Source organism: Bubalus kerabau, chromosome 3, assembly GCF_029407905.1.
Source record: "Bubalus kerabau isolate K-KA32 ecotype Philippines breed swamp buffalo chromosome 3, PCC_UOA_SB_1v2, whole genome shotgun sequence".
Classification (NCBI taxonomy): Eukaryota; Metazoa; Chordata; class Mammalia; order Artiodactyla; family Bovidae; genus Bubalus; species Bubalus kerabau.
This window is the reverse complement of record NC_073626.1, coordinates 188,215,566-188,240,688: the sequence shown is the minus strand read 5'-3', so window position 1 is coordinate 188,240,688 and position 25,123 is coordinate 188,215,566. Positions and strand designations below refer to the sequence as shown.

Sequence of the window (25,123 nt, the reverse complement as noted above, 5' to 3'; positions counted from 1 at the left end):
AGCCACGGACTTAGCAACTCATCTGTGTGTGACCTCTGGCAAGTGCTCTCCCCTCTCTGGGGCCCAGCTCCCCTCAACATACACCAAGAGGCTGTCCAGCCCTTCAGAAATATGCTTCTGATGCTCTGAACTCCCTCTGCGCTCCTTCCAGAGGGAAGCTCCTCCCTTGAGCATCTCCGTGGCCCCCCCCGCAGGCTGTTCAAGGACTCCGCTCCTAAGCTGAGCCAGATGGCGTCTCTGCACCCGGGCTGCCTGCTGGCAGCTTCATCTCCCACCTCTTTGAGCCTGGAGCATTCCTGGTAGCTGAATTACCAGCCCCGCGGGGAAGCAAAATTAAGAGATTCCACACCCTCTCTGTCCCCTCACCCCCGATTCCCAGGGAAGTGGCTCTTTGAAGACCTCAGTTCAAACAAGAGAGATAATTAGGAGGCATCTGTCCTGCCGGCTTGGTGTCTCACAGTTATCTCTTCTCCAGCCCCAGATATTCTAGGAAGAATGGACAGAGGACTGGGGGAGCCACCCTGGATGACCCACATCCCCGAGTTCCGCCAACACTTGGCCTCTCCTTCGCCTCCCTCTGGGGCAGCTGGGTGCCAGAGGGAGCCTTTTGGAGCGTAACTCAGATCGAGACGCATGAGCACACAGCTGGCTCTAGGCAGGTGGTCCACAGGCGCAGCTCCTCTTTCCCGTGGCCCCCCGCAGGCTGCTCGGTGCCCACCACTGACTAGAGGCCAGGTTTCTGACCATAACCGTGGAGATGACAATGTCAGCCACCCTAGAAACAGACCAGGCTCCCTAACAACGGGCTTCCTGCCCTCCAGGCAGTCCCCACCAGGAGAGGAGAGATCTCAGGCTCCTTCACATCAGTGTCTCTCAGAGATTTCAACAGGAAAAAAAGTAGCCCGAAGCGGTGCCATTGAAGCTGTCAGTCTCTGCTCACTCGTGGGCCACATGTGTTATTTGCTGCTCCGGTAGCATTTCTGCAAATTACACATCACTTTCCCACCAAAGCTGCACCTTTGACCTGGCCGTGCAGGTAATTTCCAGGCCTCACTTAGCGGGCCAGTGGGCTGTGGAGGAAAGCAGGAATGGAATACACCTTGGACAGCAGGCCCAAGAGGAGGAAAAATGTGGGGAGAAGAGATCTGAGCAGCCCAGCTGAGCTTGGAGAGACGGCTCCTCTGCCTCACCTCAGATTAAGGGACAGAGGATGGGCTTCCAGGGACTTTTCACCAAGCATCGTCGAGCAGTTGCTTCCACACTTCTCACGACGGGGAGCTCACCACTCACTGGAGGCACGGCATTTCATCTCTGAGTTTCTCTGACAGTGTAAAGTGCTAATTTGACACAGATGGGATCTGTCACCCTATAACCTCAATCTGACCCATGGGTGACAGATAGGGTGACCAGCTTATCCCCATTTACCCAGGACTTTGCTAGTTTTAGCTCTGTAAGTCCCACATCCAAGGCCTCCACTAAGGAAGGCCAGCTTGTGGTTTTCTTGCCACTCTGGAGGTGCAAAAACCAGAGGTTCTACGTCCTGATGAGCCTCTCCATCCCAAGCAAATCTGGACAGTTGCCGCGTTACATAGAAAAAGCCTCTGTCCGCTTTCATGCTCCACTGGATCACGTTCTGGAGGCTCAAAGGCAGTCACAGTGCCCCCGGGCACCGTGGGAGATGGGGGTGACCACCCAGGGATGACAGTGGCTGGTCCGGTCTCTAGAAGGAGCAGGATGGCGGAGGGACCGGGCTCAGTCCTTGGCTCAGGCCCACCTGTACTGCTTCTCAGCTGGGTGGCTGCGGCCTCTCTGGGTTACAGGAAGATTGCTGTCTCACGGCTCATGGATGTGGGAGGTTTCAAGGAGATCGGGTCTGGGAAACTCCAAGACCACGGTCGCCCCTGGCAGGCCCATCACTCAGTGGGTTGCTGCAGGGAAGGAGGGCTTCTTGAGAAGCTGGAGGGTTAAGGCTGACGGATGCACTAAAACGCTCCCAGTGGGAAGTGGCTGGGGTTACAAGCGGCTTCCGAGCCTGGCTCTGCCACTCCCTGACCGTGTGACCTTGGGCCAGTCGATTCACCTCTCGTGGCCTCGGTGTTTTCATCTATAAAGTAGGAATAGTAAGAGGCCAACTTCACAAGGTAGTTGGGAGGATTTGGGGCAAAAACACATGTAAGGCCCGTAGCACAAGGCCTGGGGAGCTCGCAGTCACATTCGTATCTTCGCTGCGGTCATCACTGCCGTAGGTCATCGCTGCATTGCTGCTGTTCACCCGCTGCCTAGATAACCGCGGCAGTCGCGTCTTGCATTTCTGGCTTTGAAATGAGTGATTTGGAGGAAATTGGATCTCTGGCGGATTAAGCACGTCCCCTAGTTTCTTGCCAGGCTGCCCAGAAGTGGTGGGGGAGAGGGGACTTCCGCAGCCTTTCCCAGCCTCACCCACTGAACAAAAGAGGCATTGTAATTCAGAGCAGCGCAAGGTCTGAAAATCCTTTAGAATTTCTTCATCTGGCCTGTAGACATGCATTAAAACTGCTCTGATGACAGGGATATCTGAAAGGAAATGGATCGGGGGCCTAGCGTCTGTCTACCTCACGTCCTGATGGAAACTGCTGTCTTCCCCCCAAGACTAGGGAGCCTCCGGCCAGGTCTTCCTGCCCCCGTGGGCCCTGCAATCCCTTCTCCATCAGCAGCCACAGGGATCTTTAAAACAGGTAAATCAAGTCAGAGAACTCCCGTGCTTAAGACCCTGCAACGTCTCTCCTTTGCAGCCAGAATACGATTCAACCTCCTGGCACCAACCAGCCTTTAAGCCCTCGTGTGGTCTGGCTGCAGGTGGGTCTCTCAGCTGAGCCCATAACTCTCCGCCTTGCTAACTCCACCTCTGCCACATCAGCTGCCTTGCTCTTCTCTCCCAGCACAAGCTCATCCCGTCTCGGGGCCTCTACAGTGGCTGTGACGTCTTCCTCCCGGAAAACGCTTTTCCAAGCTGGTGCTTTACCATTTGGGGTTTGTGTGTGGGGGGTGTTTTGTTTTGTTCTTCATTGTTTTTGGAGTACAGCTGACTTGCAATGCTGTGTGAGTTTCAGGTGTATCGCAAAGCGAATCGCTTGTACATATATCCACCCTTTTTAGAGCCTTTTCCCACACAGGCCGTGACAGAGTGCTGCATAGAGTTCCCTGAGCTTTACCGCTCTCATTGCTCAGTCACTCAGTTTTGTGTCTGACTCTGTGACTCCAGGGACTGTAGCCCGCCAGGCTCCTCTGTCCATGGGATTTCCCAGGCAAGAATGCTGGAGTGAGTTGCCATTCCCTTCTCCAGGGGATCTTCCCGACCCAGCCATTAAACCCACGTCTCCCACGTTGGCAGGCGGATTCTTTACCATCTGAGCCACCAGGGAAGCCCCATGCTCTGCAGTAGCTGCTTGTTGGTTATCTATTTTATATGGAGCAGTGTGTATACATCCATCCCAACCTTTCAACTTCTCCCTCCCTGCCTCTTATCCCCTGGTAACCATGAACTTGTTTTCCACATCTGTGACTCCATTTCTGTTTTGCAAATAAGTTCATTTGTATCATATTTTTAGATTCCACACGTAATCGATATCATATGATATCAACATACCCTATGACATAGACATTTGTCTTTCTCTGGCTTACTTCACTCACTATGAAAATCTCTGGGCTCGTCTTCATCTGAGTTTTAGAGAAGGCTCCTCTGGCCTTTTGTTGAATCCCCAGACCCCTCTCCAGCCGCTCACACTCTGGTTTGTTTGCTGCATGGCAATGATCACTTGAAATTGTCTCTCTCTTTTGCCTCTCTATTTATTTGCAGTCCCTCTTGGTACGATGCACGCTCCCTGAGAGCAGGGGCCACGTCTGTCATAAAGGCGATTGGCACGGGGTGGTAACTATTGGCAGCATCATCGTTTCATTCTCGCCATAACCCTGGGAAGGTGGCGGCGGCCCCTGGGCGGCTCACGGAGCCAGTGAAGGGCCTCAGTCTCTCAGCGGTCCCGCAGGACTGGACCCAAGATCGTCTGACTCCAAAGCTCACTGTTCTCTTTTTTCCTTCTTGTAACCACCCTGCCAGTGAAATCCTCACTCTCTAGGGACAAAAAAATAACAAAACACAGATCTATAGTGAAAAGCAAATGGAATTTTTTTTTCCTGTTGTAATAACACCAAACGTTCGTTCAAAGCCAGGTAAAGATTTTTTTTTAATATACTGGGTGATTTTTATTGGACAGTTTCCTTGTAATAGGAAACCAACACCAACCTCTTCCATTTTGTCTCCCTCAGAGGAAATAAGCCAGCCACTCCTCCCCCGCTGACCCAGCAGAGAGTGACTCCAGCTGCCCGTGGCATCCTTCCGGGCCCGGTCAGGAAGCCGGGGCTGAGTCCTCACTCCTGAGCATGGTTGAAATGGGCCTGGCCTGGGAGTTTGCATATAGCTCTTCTCATTTTTCTGCTGCTGTGTGTCTTGGGGCAAGTCGCCCAACCTCTCGGATGAAAACACTTACCAGGCCCATTTCAAAGACGATGGCGGACTCAAGTGGAAAAAAAAAAAAAAGAATTGTCAGCATAAGGCCCTGCAGTTGTGAGTTGTTCACTGGCATCTGTGTATCTTGTCACTGCTCTGGGGATACACAGTGTTGAACAAACGGTCCCAGCCCTGCCCTTCTGTAGGTTGTAACCTGGGACTCCCGCCTGGGTGCGTACCACGGAGCTCCATGAAGGCTGGCATCGTGCCGTCTTCCTCACACTGTAGCCCCAACACTCAGCGCAAACCTTGCCTTTTAGCTCAGGCTCGATAAACAAACATGCACAGGTGTGCTGTGGGGCAGGGCAAAAGAGGGGCAGCTAGGAAAAGCTTTTGAGCTGAATCATCAAGAGGAAGCCAGAGAGACTTCCCTGGCGGTCCAGTGGCTAAGACTCCATGACTCTATTGCAGAGGGTGCAGGTTTGATCTGGGAACTAAGAGTCCGAATGCCACGCAGTGCTGCCAAAAATAGAATGAGCCAGAGTCAGACAGGCAGACAGGATAGGAGGGACTTACATTCCAGACCAGCAGTTGGCTACTTATGGTCCAAAGGCCATATCTAGCCCACCGTCTTGTTTTTACAAATAAAGTTTTATTGGAACACGGCCGTGTCCATTAGTTTGTTAACAATTACCTCTGACTGCTTTTACGGTCTAACAGCAGGGCTCCACTATAACAGCTGAGGCTGTAGAGCCTGCAGATTCTAAAATATTTATTACCAGGGAAAGTTTGCTGAGTCTTGATTAAGACGCATGAAGCAGGGCTTCCCTGGCGTCTTGGTGGTAAAGAATCTGCATACCAGTGCAGGAGACACAGGCTCCATCCCTGGACCGGGAAGATCCCACCTGCTGCAGAACAACTAAGCCCAAGGGCCACAGCGACTGAGCCGACAGCCTGGAGCCTGTGCTCTGCAACAAGAGGGGGCACCGCCACGAAGAGGCCACGCACCACACCGAGAGTCTAGCCCCCGCTTGCTGCAACTCGAGGAAAGCCCGCACAGCAATGAAGACCCAGCACCACCAAAAATAGATCAATAAACTTTAGAAAATGTTAAAGAGCACAAAGGAATCCGACCCAGAGAACCCCTGCTTGCTTGGAAAGAGGATTGGCTACGTAATTTGTTTGGCCCAGTGCAAAATGAAAATATGGGGTCCTTCCTTTGCAAATAATTACAGATTCCAAGATGGCAACGGCAGAGCATTAAACCAAGTGTGAGATCTTCTCAGAACAGAGCTCCATGCCACCGCGTGGAGGGCAGACCACGGACGCCTCTCTCATCCTCCTTCTTGGAGGATCGTCCTGGGAGCAGAGTTATGCGGAAAAATTATGGCCCAGGGCTCCATGCTGGGGCTCAGGGTCTCCAAGCCCCAGGTTTCCGAGCTCCTGCTCCACAGGGCATGAGGGTGAAGAACTGGCTTCCTCTCTCAGTTCCTCTGCACCCCTGTTTCATGGAGCCTGGCAGTGATGAAGAGGCAGAGATGGGCTCGGCTCGCCCTCCCCTGCCAGGTGCCTCCTGGTGATCAGACATGAAGCAGCAGTGGGGAGAAACATGACGGCTTAATGGGAGCCTCTCTGATGCTGGTTCCCACACACGCATCTGAACGGTCTGATGGGGTAGCAGCGGGGGTGGGGGATGGGACCTCGCTTTACACAGCTATGGGACAGCCAGACAAAGAACAGAATCTAGTGGAAACTTGCCAAGCTGGGTAGCCACTCAAGTTCAGCTCCCTGGAGTGTTGGTCCATGGGACGTCTTAGCCCACACCCCCCAGACCCACTCTCAGCTTCTCCATCCACTGTGCCTGAAGGCCAACCCGGACCGCTAGCACCGATGGATTTTCTTGCCCACTGGTTAATGGGAGGCACCTGCAGGAGATGGGGGCGGGCTGGCAGGTGGACGTGAGGACAAGGTCTTCATCCCCCAGCTCTTGCCTCCTGTGTCCCTCTACCTAAACTCTTGTTGGGTAGCCTTTCCCCTCTTCTACCACTCTCAGGAGCAAGTAAAACCCCCCACTCCTTTGCCCCTTTCCCTCTGCTATTAAATAGCCAGCAGCTCTCACTGGCCCCTGGCCCAGGTGCCAGGCATGCCTCACTGGGATCCCTCTGCTCATATCTTTGTAAATAACCCTGAAGCATCCTCATTTATGCTTTTTGCATGTTTCCTGCCAGACCCCACCTGATACAACCTCTTGCCCTGCACACCCAAATGTGACTCCAACCCGAAGCTCTCACAATGCGATGGAGGTGGCCCTGGCGGCTGGAGGCTGGCATGGCATCCTCCTTGACAACAGGAGGAGCTTACTGCCATGGTTATTGCTGCCTGCAGATCACACCAAAATGCAGCATCTTAAAGCAACGGCTATGTCATTGTATCACACAACTGTGTGGGTCTGGAATTCAAGCATGGCTTGGCTGGGCAATTCCAGTGCTTTAAATAGCATCAGCAGGGGTTACTGGTGTCGTGTTTGGTTTGGCATTTGGTCTAATCTGCAGGAGTCAAGGCAGCTTTATTCTCATGTAGGCAAGGCTGGGCTTATAGATCCCTCTCCCCCCTGATGCGGTCTCTCTATCACCATGGACAAAGACAGGAAGTGGGTGCCTCCAGCCTGCTAAGGCTTGGACGTGGAAACTGGTACACTTTGGCACTTTTAGACATCCCGTTGATCAAAGCAGTCACAGAATGTGCCCGGCTCAGAGGGAGAGAGCACAGATCCCCCGTCTCTCAATGAGGGAATGTCAAAGAGTGTGGCCCCATCCTTAATCCTCTACATAACAGTCATTTTTCCAACAACTGGTATTACCTTCTCTGTTTGCTTAACGCTGGGCTCACAGAACCATTGTCTGGGGCCAAATTCACCCTGAAGATTGCTCTAGCTTGCTATACACTGGGGGTTTTGCTTTTTAGTTAAATGACTTTGGACCTCCATAACCTCATCTCATCACTGGGCGCACCCCTTTTCTCTGTCTGCCAGATGCTCAAACTCAGGCTTCTGCCTGATTCCTGGGGCCTATAACTCTGTGCTCCTAGATTAGCAGGCTCAGGGGACAAGTTTATTCTGACGGGCTCATGCCCTGGGACACAGATACACCCAAATAAGCCGGTCTCTTCTATAACTCAGCTCTCCCAGCCTTATTTCTAGGAGGGAATGCTGGTTCAACAGACACTGAGACCTTATCTGTTAAGACTCCCGAGATGAAGCCAGCGTGGTGTTGGAAAGAGCGCTGCCTGGGGGGAACAGGAGCCGGTGTTCCTGTCTCTGCGCTGCCGGTGTGACCTTGAGGAGATCACCTAGCCGCCCCGGGTTGCTGCTTCAGCATCTTGCAGGACAAAGGAGAGGGCATGGTTTGGCGTCACTCCGAGTTTGCAGCCCAGCTCTGCCGCTTGTCTTGGACAGGTCACTCCATCACTCTGGCCTCAGTTGCTGCCTCTGAAAACTGGGGTCACAAAGAGCATCCCACCGAGCTGTTGTGAGGATAAAACATGACCTGCGGGGTGCTTGTTTCCTAGCAGGCACTCCTGACATTCTTGCCTGCCTGGAGCCATCAGAGCCCAAGATCTGAGCTGGGATCACATACTTCCGTGTCTAGCGGAACGTCTGACATGTAGTAGGCACTCAGAAAACATTTGTTGATATGAACTGACGCTTGGCAAACGAAGCAGTAGCAAGAGAAACAGAAACACCCATTAAGAAACCCATGTATCAGCATGTTCTTGGCAGCCGTATGCATAGTAGAGCCCAATCAGAAACTACCCAGGTGTCTATTAACAAAAGAACAATTGAACAAACCAGTCTCGTCTTCCGATAAAATACTACTCAGTGATGAAAACAGATTGCCTGTAGGCACATCGAACAACATGGGTGGACCCCAAAAATACGATGCTGGGAGAAAAAAACCTTCTCTAAGAACTACCTGCTGTGTGATTGCACTTCTATGACATTCTAGTTAAATGTTAGTCACTCAGTCGGGTCCAACTGTTTGTGACCCCACCAGCCTCCTCCGTCCATGGGATTCTCCAGCCAAGGATACTGGAGTGGGTTGCCATTGCCTTCTCTAGGACATCTTCTCAACCCAGGGATCCAACCTGGGTCTCCTGCATTGCAGACAGATTCTTTACCATCTGAACCACCAGGGAAGCCCTATATGACATTCTAGAACAGTCAAAAAATGATGTGAGGAAAATCAAAATAATTATTGCCTCTGGGGGCAAGGATTGGCTAAGCAGGAGCAGAGGAATTTTCTGGAGTGATGGTGGCATCCTACATCGTGAAAGAGTTTTGGGTTACACAGGTGGGTGCATTTGCCAGAACCCACTGAGTAATACAGCCTGGGTTTGTGCATTTCACTGTATGTAAATTTTACCAAAGGAGAATTGGGAATAAGTGTACCTCTAGTGATATGCAGGCTGCAAAAGCAAAATGTGGAGGTATCTGCAACTTCAGAAAGCACCAGGTAAAACTCAGATGGATGGATGGGTAAAGGGAGAGAAATACACGGTAAAGCAAGCTTGCTTAAGTTCACTGTAGATGCTGGGCAGTAGGAATACTGATGTTTGCTTTAAAATTCTTTGCGCTTTTCTGTATGTTTGAAAATGTTCAAGCCAAATGATAGGGAATAAAATATGATGCCGTAGGACCAGGCCAGGGCAGTGGCGGGGGGCGACGAGGGCAAGGCCACGCAGCCTTGACAGACATTAAGACTGGTGTTCAGGAAAGTGGAAGTCGGCTGTGAAGACACAGTAGAAAAAGGATTGAATTCCCCGAGCTGAGTCTGGACGGTGGGCACGTCGGGAGACCCGATGACCTCTCCGTGACCCCGCGTCCTCACCTGCAGCATGCAGGCAACTCTGCCTGCACGGGCGCTGCCGGGCGTGAACGAGAAGCCAGAAGCCAGAACAAACAGGGCTTCACGAGGAGCTGGCAGAAGGCAGCCTGATTCTCTCCAAGCAAGCCTGACCCCACCTCCTCGTTGGGATCTCAGCCTAAATATGAAGTTAAGCTCCAAACACAGCTTTCCTCTGACTGCCTAATTTGCTGTGGCCGCCACCTTCTCCTGGAGGAGGAAATGGCAACCCACTCCATTTCCTTGTCCTTGCCTGGAGAATCCCACGGACAGAGGAGTCCGATGGGGTACAGCCCATGGGGTCGCCCAGAGTCAGACACGCGTGAACGCAGACAGCAGCAACCACCTCCTCCGTCCAGCAGTTTTCCTTGTTTGTCAGACACTTGCCCCGTCTGGTGCGTTTTTTCCATCTTCCTTACTTTGGTTCCTTATCTGTCTGCTCCCACTAGCATCAGGTCTCCAGGAGAAGAGGGAGTTGGACTTGTTCATGACTTCACCTTAAACAGTCTCTGCACATAGTAGGGATGCAGTGATTCTTTGTTGAAATAAGGAAGGAGTGAGCAGGGTTGGATAGGCTTTAGTCTCACCCCTCAGATCGCAGAATTCTGCCACCCAGAGTTTGCCCGTTGCTAATACCACCTCCATGAAATAGCAGAAAGTGAGTTTAGAGACGGCCATCTCTGCCCCCATTTAACAGATGAGGAAACTGAGGTTCAGGGAGAGAAGGCAAACATCCCAGCATCCGCTGTCACTTAGTGGCTGAGCAGAGAGGGGGCTCTCGCCCTTGCTATTTCTCTCCAGCAGGCTTCTGGGGCTGACCGGGGCAGCCGCAGACAGACCGACAGATAGGCTCCACCGAGCCAGGCCGCCGGGGATGCTGTGTGCGCTGGTGCGCCCCGCCCCCCGGGTGGCAGGCGGGTGGGCTGGCGCAGGCGGCTGATGGGTCGTGTCCACCGGTCTGCCAGGGCCCAGCCACGCCGACACAGGCCGGTCACCCGCAGCGCCTGCCGGGTGTGGACAGCCAGCAGCCTGGCACGGGAGGTCCCTGCCCACACCGGCAGCCCCTCCTGACCACGCCAGCACTGTCCCCATGGTGACCCTTGCTGGACGCTCGCTGTCCACACAGATGTGCTCGCTGGCCGGCAGCACGGGGGCGGCTTGGGAGCTGCTTAGGGGCCGGGCGCTGAGTGGGTGCTGCGGGATGCTGGCAGGGTATCGCCCGGAGGGTACTGCACGCAGATACACAGATCCCGGGTCAAAGGCGGGGCAGCTGTGCCTCCACCCCCTACCCCCTGCCCGAGCAGCTCGTGGGATCCCAAATCAGCCGCAGCCCTGAAAAGAGGGCTGGAAAAACGATCTTCCCTCTGTTCCAGAGGCCTCTCCCCAGCCCAGACCCACCTGGCCCAGCTGGGCTGCCCACATGCAGTCAGGAGGACTGTTCTGACCCTGGTGAAGCTGTCACTCCCCTGCTTGAAGTCTCAGGGGCTCCCCACCTTCCTGCAACAAAATTATAGCCATAATAATAGCTACTAAAGAATATTCACCATGCTAAGCATTTTACAACGAAGGCAGAAGGAGAAGGGGCGGCAGAGGATGAGACAGTTTAACACCATCACTGACTCAATGGACATGAGTTTGAGGAAGCTCCGGGAGGCAGTGAAGGACTCTGGGATGGGCTTTCAGGAAAATGGAAACATTCAAACCTTGCCCCCACCTGGCCAGGGCATGCTGCTCTGCATAGATATGTGAGTCTCTAGCATCTATTCTGACCCTTCGTGTCCCCACTGCTTTTTGCCTGCCGGCCCCTGCAGCGAGGGGTTTTAGGGTGACATAGGAGATGGCAAGGGAGGACTCAGCGTCCTGTGTCTGGTGGAGTTTGGGGCCTTTGGTGCCTGGGTCCTGACTGTGGTTCTTGCATTTGACTGGTTGAGCCGGGGGTGGCTGATGGCAAAGACACAGCGCTGGCGCGATGGCATTTCCGAGCCCGGCGGTTCTCACGCACACGCTCCCCTCACACCCACCCCAGCTGACATCCCCTGTCCCCGGCCCAGAGCAGGGAACAGGGAGTGTAAACCGGGCTTCCGGCATGGGTGAGGCGGCATTCATGTGCACAGAGGGGCACACGCTGTGAGCCCACAACCCGACGCGCAGTCCTGAGTGTGCACAGTCTCGCTGACACACCCGCAAGCCCTCACACTCGCCCCCAGGCATCTAGAACCACACGAGACAGTCTCACCATTGCTGTGCTTTACACACATGTGTGCATCCTTCCACGCAACCCAGAAGCATGTAGATCCATCCACTCGCCCTTGCTGACACATGTCCATCCCCACACCCCCGAATACAGGCTTTCTTACTTGCACTGGTGCTCACTCACAGGAGCTGGCCTCCAGCAGCCCTGGGCACCCCCTTGTGCCCACACCCGTTGCACACACACCTCTTCACACTTGCATAGGCTCCTGTCCACGTGCGTGAGGCCCACAGAGCCAGCTGCCGCCCCCTCTGACTGCCATTCTCAGCTGCCTCTGGCCCAGGCCCGCCCCGCACCTCATCCCCGAGCTGCTGTCTGCCTTTGCACGGTAACCAGATGAGACAAGGCAATTTATGACACCAGCTGTCTCTGTCAAAACCGGATCTCCCACACGCACGAGGGGAAGCCAATTACCCCGAGCCCAGCCCTGCCAGAAGCCAGGGCTTGCAGGGAGATAGAGTGGGGGTGGGACCCGGCCACCCGGAGGGGCGTGGTGGCTGGCACCTGCTTTCCCTGGGAATCCGGCACCCTCCTCCCCAAGGCCCTGGGGGGACCTGTCCTCTCCTCTCTGTGGCTGCCCCCCTGCCCCCGCTCCCAGGGCAATGCAAGAGCAGACTAAGGGCAGAGAGCAGGTGGGCAGGGAGTCTAGAGGAAGAGTGGTCCAGGGTCACCATGGCAACAGGGAAGGCAGGAACCCTGTGGCCCTCCCACTACACAGCGAGCCACAGGGAGGCTGTGTCTCTGTCCCCTCTTGCTCTCCACTTTTGCTCTCCCTGCTCCTCTCTGAGCAGGTGCCCGCACCCGGCTCACGTTTCCCTCTGCCTAGAATCCTCACTCCCTTCCTTGTCCCACCGCAACCCTTCACCCAACTCTACCACTAGCTGGGCCACTTCCTCTCTGGACCTCAGACTCGGATCCAGGTGCAAGTCCTCACTCCTCCACTGAGAGCCTGGGCAGCCTGGACGAGCAGCAGCCCTTCACTGCCTTTAGTTTCTGCATCTGTACGAGAGATTTCGTTTCTACAGAAATATTGACCGAGAGCCCCCTCTGTCACCAACTGTGCTCTGGGAGGGGGAGATACAACGCTGAACGGAATGAAGTCTCAGCCCTCCTGGGCTTCAGGTTTTGCTGGAGGAGCCAGAAGACACCCACTGCAGACAGTTAAGTGAGATGACTCTTCACCGGCTCATAAGCTGCGTCCGTGGCAGCTGTCCCAGAATCAAGCATAGCTCTCGAAAGGAACTCAGTCAGTAAGCGAATGCCTGAACTCACAGCTGGCTTGGCCCCAGAGCTGAGGCTGACTTGATCTAGCCTTTCTCCAGCAGTGGCTGATCTGGCGTCACCTTTGCACCGGTCCTCAGAGGGTGCTTTCTCCGGATAATTTCTGAGTGGTTGGATGGAGACATGTCTAAATAGACTTCAGAACACTCCTTCTGTGCTGACTCATTGATTCACTCCACAAATGTACGTTAAGGGCAGACCATGTGCCAAAACCCATGCTAGGCACTCAAGGTTGAGTGGGGTGGAGAGGAGACTTCCAGGTGCCAATTGCATGGCAGAAGTTTCTAGATGTGTTCTTCACATTTTACAAGATGCTTTCACATATAGGCATTACAGGTTCTTTTTAAGGCATTTTTAACAACTCAGTCATTCGGTCATGTACAACTCTTTCTAAACCCATGGACTGTAACCTGCCAGGCTCCTCTGTCCATACAATTATCTAGGCAAGAATACTGTAGTGGGTTGCCATTCCCTTCTCCAGGGGATCTTCCTGACCCAGGGATCAAACCCAGGTCTCCTGCATCTCAGGCAGGTGCTTTACCGGCTGAGCCACCAGGGAAGCCTGGGTCTGATGAACTTTTTACAGATAAGGAAATTGAGGCTCCAAGACTATTGGAGACTTGCTTGAGAGCCCAGAGCCAGCAGTGAGAGCCCCCACAGGGGAGCTGAGCCTCCTCATGCTTGGCCCAGAGTTCTGGCCACCATTCATCACTTTCAGCGTCCCTTTCCCTCAACGACAAGCCTCTAGGGCAGCCGTGGTTCCTGCCCGTTCTAATAGCCTGGGAGTGGCCTGGAACCCGCTGGTGCTGGGATTTGAACCTGAGCCGGCCTGACTCCCGAGCCCAGGCGCCATCGCTCTTCCATGTCTAATCAGTTCATTAAAGCCCTCTTTGCAAACGCTCCCTCTCACTGCCCAGCCACAGAGACCTCAGCTGCACCATTTCCAGGGGAGCAAATTCCTTCCCGGCTGGAGAGGAGTTGGGATAATGTAGGCAGGCGATTTAAACAGCTCCGGTAAAATACACCAGTGGTTTTCACGCTCCGCCACTATTACACTTTCCAGCCGCGGCGGGATTGGCCCGTAAGTGGGATATCAAGTTTATTACAGCTATTTCCAACCTGTAATTGGTTTTGCGGAACACAAAGAGGAGGAGGTTCGGGGTAGGGGGAGGCGATTCCCCCAACTCCTTTTTCTTTTTTCTTTTCTGGATGATGGCACCCAGGGACATTGGGAGGAGGCTAGAGTTGGAGACTTATTTGTTTTTCAAATGCAAAACCCCCGTCAGCCCCGCAGGCTCCCTCGCTGCTGGCTGGATTCAGTGCGTTTGCCACACTTTGGCGGCTGCACTGGCAAAAGCAGCTCAGCCCGGCTGAAGCCACATGTGCGGTCGGGGGGCAGTGGGGGCCCTGGGACGGGGTCAGGCAGCCTTGGGAGCCGGGGGCGGCTGCGGAACCTCGGCTGAGTGGGCAGGGCACGTGGAGGTGCGGCCTCCGAGGCCAGCTGTTCCAGAATCAGAGCATCTGGGCATTCAGAGTAGAAACGGCCCTCAGAGCTCACCCTGCCCCATGTCTCTTCACTGAGCATTTCGGGAAACTGAGGCCTGGAGAGAGGAGAGGTGCAGAGCGATTTAGAACCCAGGTCTCCGTTCGCTGTAGCTGATCATTCAGGGAACCAATACTAGCCGGGGTTCTTGGTCTTTCCAGATCAATAGAAATTGACTACAGGACAGACAAGAGACTCAGACAAGGCTCCCCTGGGCCCCTGCTGCATCGGGAGGGAGAGAGAGCAAGTCACAGGGGGAGGGGGTGCTGGCGAGAAGGGATCCCTCACGTGGGCTGAGGGCAGGCGTGTGTCCAGAGGGCTGGGTTGGGTGCCCCCCCCGTGGCTTGAGTGCACGGGGGCATGTAGAGTGCCCTGCCTTCGCTCCTGGCACCTGATCTTTGCTCTCAGTTCTTTAGAAGTGGCAGTTGGTTTGGGGGTTTTTTTTTGGTCTTTTGTATCATTTGGTCCAGAATTTGCTCCCGCTGCAGCATCCACGCAGTCATGTCTAGTCCCACAGACTTTCTTAGCATTTTTGAGAAGTTTGTCCAGGTGGAAGCGGGGCAGCAAAGGGTCCCGGGTCCCAGCCTGTCTCGGGATGACCCCCGAGAGTCAGCGCATCAGGGGCACACGGGTTCTCTCTGGGACATCACCACACGGATGGTCCCGCCACCTTCCCCGTGCGGCCTGGTCCTACCAGGAAGCCCCATCCGACCCAGGCGTGGCTGCAGCAGGCCGTCCTGGGGCAAGTCTGTGCTGTCAAGCAGCAGGGGTGGCTTCTCGGTTCCTCGTGGGGTCCCCAGGGCCTGGCACGTGGTGCGAATTCAACTCGGTTCAGTCACTCAGTCGTGTCTGACTCTCTGCGACCCCATGGACTGCAGCACGCCAGGCCTCCCAGTCCATCACCAACTCCCGGAGCCTGCTCAAACTCATGTCCATTGAGTCGGTGACGCGATCCAATCATCTCACCCTCTGTCGTCCCCTTTTCTTCCCGCCTTCAATCTTTCCCAGCATCAGCTCATTCGTGTAGCAAATACTTACTAAGTACCATGTGCCCAGCTCTGGGGGGCAGAGCGTGAACAGGGTAGACAGAGACCCTGCCCTCACAGAGTATATGTTCTAGAAGTAGCTCACATTCAAAGCCTGTTTATTGATTCAATGAAAATCTGTTGAATGAATGGCTGAACACACAAGCCCGTCTCCCTCTGGAGGAAGGAAACCCCACACATCTTCAACTCTCCAATAGCACCTTGTCTGCCCCTGCCAGCTTTGCCATCCTGGCCCCACCTGCCCTGGGCTCTGGGAGACTGTCTTGGAGTCTCTGCGACTAGCCTGCCACCCCGGTCCTTGCTCGGAGCCTCCTCAAGCTCTCTCTCTGGGCTGATGCAATCATACAACAGTTCAGTAAGTTCCTGGGCCTCTGTGCTCTCTCCCTGCAAGCACGGACCCCTGCCTTCCATCTTCGGTGCCCACGTTGGCTTCCGGCTCCTTCCACCTGCCCCCTCCCCAGGGCTGGACCCTTTCTTTCACTGACTGATTTTCTGCATCCTCTGGCTTTTCAGCAAGTGATATTCTGCTCTTTAGCCCTGAAGAGGGAGAAGGGACACAGAAAAAGCGGTGACTCAGAAAAGTGTTAGTGTTCATAACAGTTGATATCTCCACTGACCACACACCAGGCGATCTGTCCCAGCCTTGTCTCGTTTAATCTTTCCAAGAAGATAAGTCGGGTTATCCCCATTTTACAGATGCAGGAACTGAGACTTAGGTGCGATAGCTTGATCAAAATTACCAAGTAGTAACTGAAAACCAAGGATTCGACTGGTGTGGAGAAGTCAGTCTAGCTTCTTGCTCAAGCCTCCCATAGGAGGGACAAGCAGCCCGAGACGAGGTGCTCCCAGAAGAGGGCCCACCTCCTCCAGGAAGACTCCTGTGATTACCCCTTTCTCCAAAGGAAGCCTCGGCTCCTCCGTGGGCCTCAGATGACACTTGTCTAATGCTTGTTGCTACAGCCGCGGTCTCCCTGGCTCTGGCCTCTCGCTTGGCCGTGGGCTGTGCTATCTCCCATGATACACAGAGTCTGAGAGTGAATTTCGAGTCTGTTACTTTCCTTTACCCTCCCTGAGGCTGAGGGACACTGGCGAGGCGGCGGCAGGGAGCTGGGACAGCGGATGCCTTGGGTAGGAGGAGTGAGTGCTTGTCTCAGGCTGCCCGCGGCCAGTGTAACCAGTGGCCAGACACAGCCCCAGAGAAAAAGATGTAAATAGAAGGAAAAGAAAGCTAGGTGCGTCCTTGAAACTCCCTGTCCCACAGCCTGAAACAGCGATTTATGACTCAGATAATTCTTCCGTGTTTTATCTGGGGTGTGTGGGTACATGTGAGTGTATGTGGGGTGTGGGTGTATTTTCCCAGCAATAAAAACCTCAGTCCTGGAGAATAAATTTGAGGAGACAGTTTTACTGACAGATTTTTTTTACCCTCCTTTGTATAATAAAAAAAAAATGGAGTGAAATTTGAGATTGGGACGACAGGGCTGCCACATTTTAGGAGGAGATAAAAAAGCAGCACCTGAAGGGAGGCGAGGCTGCAAGTCAAATGGGCGGGATGCCTTCCATTTTCACGGCTGTAGCAGAAAGTTCCTCACACCTCCGCTGGCTTCTAGCATTTTCCCTCCTAACGAGGCAGCCGCTGAGGGTAAAGGGAAGGGCAGGGAGGCGTTTAGTTCATTCACAGCCCTTGGCAGCCTAGCGGGTGGGGTGTGAACCCTGATCTGGGAGGCAGCACTCTGCCAAGAGCTCAGTGTGGGACCTCAGCTGCATCACCTTGCCTCTCCGAGCCTCAGTTTCCTCATCTGCAAAATGGGGAGGTTATGGTCCATTCTCCTATATGAAAAGGGAGGGACTTCAAGCAGATTTCCCAACTTTGGACCAGATAATTCTTTGTGGGTGGCGGGGGGAGGTTGTCCTGTGCCTTGAGGAGGGTTACAGCTTCCCTGCCCCTGAGTTGTGACAACCAAGCCTGGCTCCTGACATCGCCAGATGTCCCCGCGAGGAGGCAGTAAAACCGTCTCCCACTTCATGGCTCTGGTTTAAAGGTGCTTTGCTCCTCGCCCTCCGCTGTCTTGATTCCCCGTTTGGGAAGCTGGTGAGAGGCGAGGGGAGAGACCGGAGGATGGGACAGCCTGCCTCCTGATGGCCCTGCGTGCTGCCTGCTAGCCGCTCAGTCCTGTCTGACTCCTCGAGACCCCGTGCATTGCAGCCCGCCAGGCTCCTCTGTCCCTGGGATTCTCCAGGCAGGAAGACTGGAGTGGGTTGCCGTGCCCTCCTCCAGGGGATCTTCCCGACCCAGGGATCGAACCTGCGTCTCTATGTCTCCTGCATTGGCAGGCGGGTTCTTTACCACTAGCGCCACCTGGGAAGCCCTGCACTGCAAGCGCGGTCAAAAAAGCGTGAAGCCCCTGGAGAGGAAGCAAGTGAAATGTATGCGCTGTGGATGAGCCTGCAGGAGACACAGAGGTGTGAGCTCAGAGAAACCTTGGAGTGGCAAGTCACTGCTGACCCCTCTCGGGGTCCCGGAGCTTGCGAAGGTGTTACCATCACTCTGAACCTCACCAGCCAGGGCTCCCTGGAGACCCCAGCACTGCTAAAGGACTTCTACTCTCACAAACTTGCAGTTTCAGGAGGGTGATCCATACTGGCATTGCCTGTGCCTGGCACACAGCTGGCACTTGATAAATGCTGGCTGGATTGAACTGAATCTCTGTTCTCTGAAGTGTTAGCTGCTCAGTCATGTCTGATTCTTTGCAACCCCATGGGCTGTAGCCCACCAGGCTCCTCTGTCTATGGTGGTTCTCCAGGCAAGAATACTGGAGTGGGTTGCCATGCCCTCCCCCAGGAGATCTTCCCCACCCAGGGATCGAACCAGGTCTCCTGCATTACAGGCAGATTCTTTACTGTCTGAGCTACAGGGAAGCCCCCAAACCAGCAGCAAAACCACCTTGGCCAGACAGATGTGGTCCAAGTCAGCTGGGATCCAGATGTGCCCAGGGTGGCCCAGCTGTGCTGAGGCTGGTCCTCCCAGGGAGGCGGAGGACCCAGTGCTGCCTTGGCTAGGCTGGGCAGGCAGCTTTCAGCATCTCCCACGTCCCTGAAGCCCCTTGGAAAAACCCCATCCCTGGCCACCGCCGTCCCAGCCCCCTCTCCTGCCTCCAGCACACAGAGCCGCAGGGAGTTAATTCCACTTCTCCAGGACCAGGCATGAGGCCTCCCCGTCGCAGGCTGTTAGCACGGAGCCCAGCTGAGTGGTGAGAGGCTGCAAGCTCCCGGCCTATAATAGAGTTGCTGAGACAAGCGGAAAACTGCAGCCGGGTAAACAGATAAATAATTGAAACAGTGACAACACATACCTTGCTGCTTTGTGGAGTAACACTTTCATTAGCGGGGAGCAGCCTGGTCCTGGGGGTGCGGGCAGGCAGGCGGTGGGATCAGGGCACACTGGGGTCCGGCTTTTAATCAGCTGTGAGCAGCTGGGCACCGAGCAGCCTCTGTCTTCCAGCGGGGGCTTTATTGCCACCTCCCGGGAGCCCCTGCCTTCTGCGGCCTCCGTGTCCCTGTGTGAAATGGGGACCTCACGCCCGCCCTCCTCGCCTGTGCCGAGGGCAGCCGGAGGCAGGCAAGCCCCCCCCCACCATGTCGTCTTCTTTGCCTCCCCCGTGTCAGTCGACTGGGTTCATCCCAGGCTCCCCCGGGTTCCTTGGTCTCCAGACAAGTCCCTTCTTGTAAACAGAACCTGAAGCTCTGTGCCTCCTCGGCCCTCGGGAGAGCTGAGTTCTGTTGCCTACCAGGCCCTCCCTAACGAAGCCCTCATTTCACTGACTTCACTTGCTCTCCGCCCCAGGTACTCTGAATAGGCTCCTTTCCCTGAGCACATGTAGTTCTTTCCCAGCCCAGGGCCTTTGCTGCTGCTGTCCTTTCTGCCTCGAGAGCCCTCCTTGCAGGTGCCAGGCTGACTCCTACTCTTGCTTCAGAAGACAACTGAGACATTGCTTCCTTCAGGAAGCCCTCCAGGGTTACTCTGTCTCCAGGCTGGGTGCTGCCCCGCCTCTGGACTCCCTTGCTATTCTGGCCCTCCCCCTTGTAGAATTTATCAGAAATTGTTGCCGCTTAGCATTTTGAAATCATATGAGATCTCAGCCCAGGGGAACTGCTCCCCGATCCCAGTTCCTCTCCTCTCCTCCTGTTCAGCCTGTTCTGCCTTTTCCTCTCTATTTGGGCAAGGATGGCTTTGCGCCAAACACATTTACGGTCTCTGCCCCAGGCGGGGCAGCTCCCCAAGCTTTGGTCATCGTCTTGGCAAGGCCGATTGGTGGGATCACGGAACTGGCCTCACCTGGTGCCCTGGGACGAGCCCAAGAGAAGGGTAGCGCTGCTCCTGCTGAACTGTCAGGCCTCAGGGAGGGACTTGAGCTCAGAGCCTCAGCCTGTACACTGTCAAGTGGGGACGGAAGACCCGGGAGGGTGAGAGCGACGCTCACGACACCTCCCCCAGAGAGTCCTCCCGGGCTGCCTGCCTCTCCGCAGCGTCTCGGGAGCCCAGCCTCCGCCTCAGGAAAGGCGGTGCTGGCTGAGTGCTCACCCCGGCTCCTCTGTGCTGCGTTGCAGGTGACGGACGGCGGCACCATCAAGCAGAAGATCTTCACCTTCGACGCCATGTTCTCCACCAACTTCTCCCACATGGAGAGCTACCGCCGGCGCGAGGACTTGGTGTACCAGTCCACGGTCAGGTGAGGGCCGCGGCCGCGGGGCGGGGGCCGCCTCTCCAGCCTTCTCACGCCCACCCGCAGCGCCTGCGGGCTCGGGGAGTGGTGTCTCGGGAAGACCCTCCATGGGCTTGGAAGGCAGAGCTGGGGCTCCGCTGCAGGAGGGGGGCCCCTTCCCGAGGGGGTCATCCCCTGGAGGAGGGTGAACGGCAGGGGTCAGGGGGCCACTCTGCCTCAGGGAGTGGACCCTTCACGTTGGCCTCCCGGGCACTCCTCCAACAGTCCTGCAAGGTGGGGTTTTCCAAACCCCGTTTCCAGGTGAAGACACTGAGGTCCAGAGAGGGTGAGCAAATAACCAAAGGCCATACAGCCAGGAATGCCAGAGACGGGAGGTGAACCGGCTCCACCGGGTTCAGAAGCCCATGGAACACATTCTGTGGTTTCCCACGGGCTTCAAACTTGGAAGGGAAAACAGACCCTGAACAACCAGACCCGAGGTCCAAGGCAGCACCAGGATGGGGAAGGAAGAGCCCTTGTGGGTGGAGATACTTAGTATTTCTGCACCTGCCCCCTTTGCTAGAAGACTTTAAGGTAGCGGATCCCAGTCCAGGCCCTGCCGCGTTCCAGGTGGGTGGGCCACACTCCCCTCCCATCTCTCCCTAAAAAGCCCCATTCCTATTTTGGCACTCTGATGCTTTATATTTGCTGGGTCCCACTCCCTTTGATCACCTGGTAAACTCCTCGTCAGCCTTCAGAATCCAAGCGAGCAGGTCCTTGGGAGTGACACCTTCTGTAGACAGTCCCTCACCCTAGCAGAGCTGACCTTCCCCAAAGTCAACGACCGCGGCTCCTCCAGTACACCCCCCCACCCCCCGCCAGAGGGGGTCTCCCTGTGTTAGTGAAGAGAAGCTTCGGCACTGGGCGTGCACAGTTTTACACACACGAGTATGCATGCTTTCTCACACTGCATAGCCAAATGCTTTTTCTGGTTGCTGTTCGGTCACTTAAGTTGTGTCCAGCTCTTGGCAACCCCATGGACGGCAGTGCGCCAGGCTTCCCTGTCCTTCGCTGTCTCCCAGAGCTCACTCAGACTCATGTCCGTTGAGTCGGCTCTGCCTGGTGGCCAGGCAGGAAGTGGCAGTCTGCTCCCAAGCTAGAGGACAGCTTGCCCTGTCAGGCCTGGCAGGAGACGCTGCCTGCTGACTCGCATGCTGCAAGCTTGCATGCTACAAGCTGACTTGCTCTATGCTTCATGGGGAACCTGCCACATCCCTGCTTAGTGTCTTATTCTTGACCCACCAGGAGGATAAGGCCCCACTCTCCTTACCCAGGTTTTTCAGAAGGAAAAAGAGGTCTCCCCACCACCTTGTATCCTCAGCTCTCAACATGAGGCTCGACACACAGCAGGTGTACAATAAAATTTGCAAATTGAGCGGACGACCCTAGTACCCTCCTTGGCCCTTTGGGCCTCAGTTTCCCCACGGGTAAAATTAGAAAATGGGACAAGAAGATTGCCAAGGGCAGAGCCAGTCTGCAGAGAGAATCTGGCCTGTGGTCCTTCCATGCCTGCTTAGGTAAGAGCCGAAGGTGGGTGTGCTCCCCTGGAGGACCCTTCTGGGTGCTTCTCTTTGGGCTTCATGTCAGGAGCTCAGACTGAGCATTTATTGGGGGAATCTGGTGAGAATGTGGACTCCAGAAAGATGTGCAAGCCACCACACAGACGCCTTCATCTATCTATTTATGATTTCTCCTGCACCCACCTCCAAAAAGAATTTGGGGTATCTCTAAGCACACCCAAGACAAGCAGGTTGGGCTGCCCTGGCGGCGCTCGTGGTAAAGAGCCCGCCTGTCGATGCAGGACTTGTAAGAGACATGGGTTCGATCCCTGGATTGGGAAGGGATCCTAAAGCATGGCAACACACTCCAGTATTCTTTCCTGGAGAATTCCTTGGACAGAGGAGCCCAGTGGGGTACAGTCCACGGGGCTGTAAAGAGTCGGACACGACTGAAGCAACTTAGCACACATACAGGCAAGACAAGCAGGTTACCATCAGAATGCAAATAAAAAGGTGAAAAATCATTTTGGAGAAGAAAACATTCTGGGAGGCACAAATGATTGCACAAGTGAACCTCTGGATCACCTCCAGGCTTCCCAGAAAGCGTCCCCATCTGCCCCACCCCCGCCTGGTTACCACGGTCTCTGAAAACAACAGCCCCCTGCATCCCTTCACTGTCAGTCCCCCACCCACGCCTGACTTCCCACGTGGCTCAGCGGCAAAGAGCCCGCCTGCCAATGCAGCCGGTACTGGAGACACCTGTTTGATCCCTGGGTTAGGAAGATCCTCTGGAGGAGGAAATGGCAACCCACTCCAGTATTCTTATCTGGGAAATTCCATAGACAGAGGAACCTGGTGGGCTACCCTCCATGGGGTCACAGAGGTGGACACAACTGAGCATGCACACACATACACACACACACACACACACACACACACACCTGCTCCTGGAAGTGTGGGTTCCAGAGTAACTCCTTGCCTCTGGTTTCTGAGCCAGGAAGGAAACCCAGGGACTGTCTGAACATCCCTGACACCCTCCATCTCACGCATCCAGATTGCAGCCCTGGCATCCAAAGGCCTGGTTCAAACCCCAGCTCAGCTACTCCCTGCTGAGTTACCTTTGACCACAAGGACCTTGACCTCTCTCGTCCTTGGTGTCCTCACCTGTTAAAAGGGCTTAATATGGTTGGTGTTGACTTAAAAAGGACGCGCTGTGTGCGAGCTGCAAGTTAAGTCTTACTCGGGGCAACGTGGGGGCTGTAGCTCTGGGAGACTGCGCCAAAGAGGAGGGGGAGGTGACTCTGGTGGAGGCGGTGTTCGTGCAATCAAGCACTTATCTCACTGAAGGTTTTCTGCTCATCACGAGGGGCTGACGTCACCGTGAAGGGATTTAGTGCTTTTCCAGATATGAGGAGGTGCAAGGATTGGACTCATGAAATCAGTTCCTGAAAATATCTAACTATTTAAAGATCTGTTCCACATCCTGGAACACGTGTGTGCTGTGTGTGTGTGAGTGTGCACGAACGTGCAAGTGCTCAGTTGCATCCGACTCTTTACGACCCCGTGGACTGTATCCCACCAGGCTCCTCCGTCCAAGGGGATTCTCCAGGCAAGAATGCTAGAGTGGGTCGCCACTTCCTCCTCCAGCGGATCTTTCCAACGCAGGGATGGAACCCGCACCTCTGCGTCTCCTGCTCTGGCAGGCGGGTTCTTTACCACTGTGCCCTCTGGAGCACAAAGTGTCTCATTCCTGCTATTCACCCTGAACTCCCCTGAAGGCGTGTCGAAGGTCAACAGCTGCCGCTGCACAGGATTCCGTCCCCACAGAGGCAGATGCCAAGTGCCCTTGGCAAGCGCCAAGTTGGCACTGACATTGCCTTAAACAGTTGTCGTGGGGTTTTGGTGAGACTCAAGTCTGATGGCCTGAGTTCTAAACCCGGCTCCTCCAGCCCTTGCTGTAGTGTAATCTCTCGGGGTGGTAACTCTGTGCCCAAGTTTCCTGATCCCTGAAAGGGGACGACGACAGGAAGAAGCTCCCAGCAGCCCCGCGAGGCTCTCACGAGTTAGTAATCCCTGTAAGTGCAGCCCCAGCCCCGGAGCTGTGCATGTCTGCTGTTAGCGCCTAGAAAAAAGCCTCTGCCTCACCATTAAAAAAAAAAAAAAAAAGCTGCCACCTTTTTCTTAGTCTCACAAAGCTCCTTATGCACACTCTTTCCCTTAATCATCACCAACGACACCTTGACCACAGCAGGTATTGTTCTCATTATTATTTTCTTTGGTCCTGAGTTTACAGATGAGGTTGAAATTCAGTTCGGGACTCACCCAAGGGTCCCCCACTGGAACAACATCAACTTGCTCAGACCCCGACCCGTGTCATCCTAGCCCTCCACCATGCAGCCTTCCCTGTTTTACAAATGAGGAAACTGAGGCCCAGAGGGGAGGAGACTTGTCCAGGGTCACAGACACAGCGCAGTTGTGGCCGGAGCTCACTTCTTCCCCGGGCTTCTCCCAGGACCTCAGGCACCAGGGGGGTCTCCCAGGCCGAGAGCAGCAGAGCAGGGGGCCACAGGGACGGGAAGGAAAGGGCAGACCCTCTCGGGTCTCATCTGATTGTGGCGTCGAGGCCACAGAGCAGCTGTGCTGGGAACCTGCTCCTCAACCTGCAGGGCTCATTCAGGCTGGCGAGGGGCAGGGGCTCCGCATTCACATATAAATGAAGATATTTGCAAATTAATGCATCTCATCTAGAGAGAGTCCCAGCTGCACAGCTGTCTGGGCCGCTTCCTCTCCAGCAGGGAGAGCAGGGTCTGAAGAGGCTGAGAAGATAAACCAGAGTTGGCAGAGAGCAGTTCCTGGGCGGCCAAGGGAGCCCTAGGGACTCCCAGAGCTTCTCTCGCCACTGGTGGGGGGCCCTGAGGGGTGGGCGTTGGGTGGGGTGCCAGGGCTTCTGTCCCAAGTGGGGGTGCAGGTATAAGACCCCAGTTCATGATCTTTTGGGCAGGTCACCGCCCTTCCCAGGACCACCCCCCCACCGTAAGTTTCCATGTATCATATGCCTTTCTAGTTCAGAGCCTCAGAGCCCAGAACTTCCAGCTTGGAATTGACAGCAATTTACCCCTTCAAAGAAAAGAAAGAAAGAAAGTGAAGTCACTCAGTCCGACTCTTTGTGACCCCATGGACTGTAGCCTATCAGCCTCCTCCATCCATGGGATTCTCCAGGCAGGAATACTGGAGTGGGTTGCCATTTCCTTCTCCAGGAGATCTTCCCAACCCAGGGATTGAACCTGGGTCTCCCGCATTGTAGGCGGACACTTAACCATCTGAGCCACCAGGGAAGTCCAAGGGATATTTAATTG

The 25,123-nt window shown here is 54.9% G+C and overlaps 1 protein-coding gene across 1 annotated transcript in view; it reads left to right on the top strand.

Moving 5' to 3' along the window:
* Window positions 1–25,123, top strand: part of IGSF21 (immunoglobin superfamily member 21) — a 283,942-nt gene that overhangs the window by 172,102 nt on the left and 86,717 nt on the right. Inside the window, exon 3 of the mRNA XM_055574319.1 lies at window positions 20,114–20,235. Coding sequence (XP_055430294.1) covers window positions 20,114–20,235 — 122 coding nt within the window. The remainder of the gene's footprint in view (window positions 1–20,113; window positions 20,236–25,123) is intronic.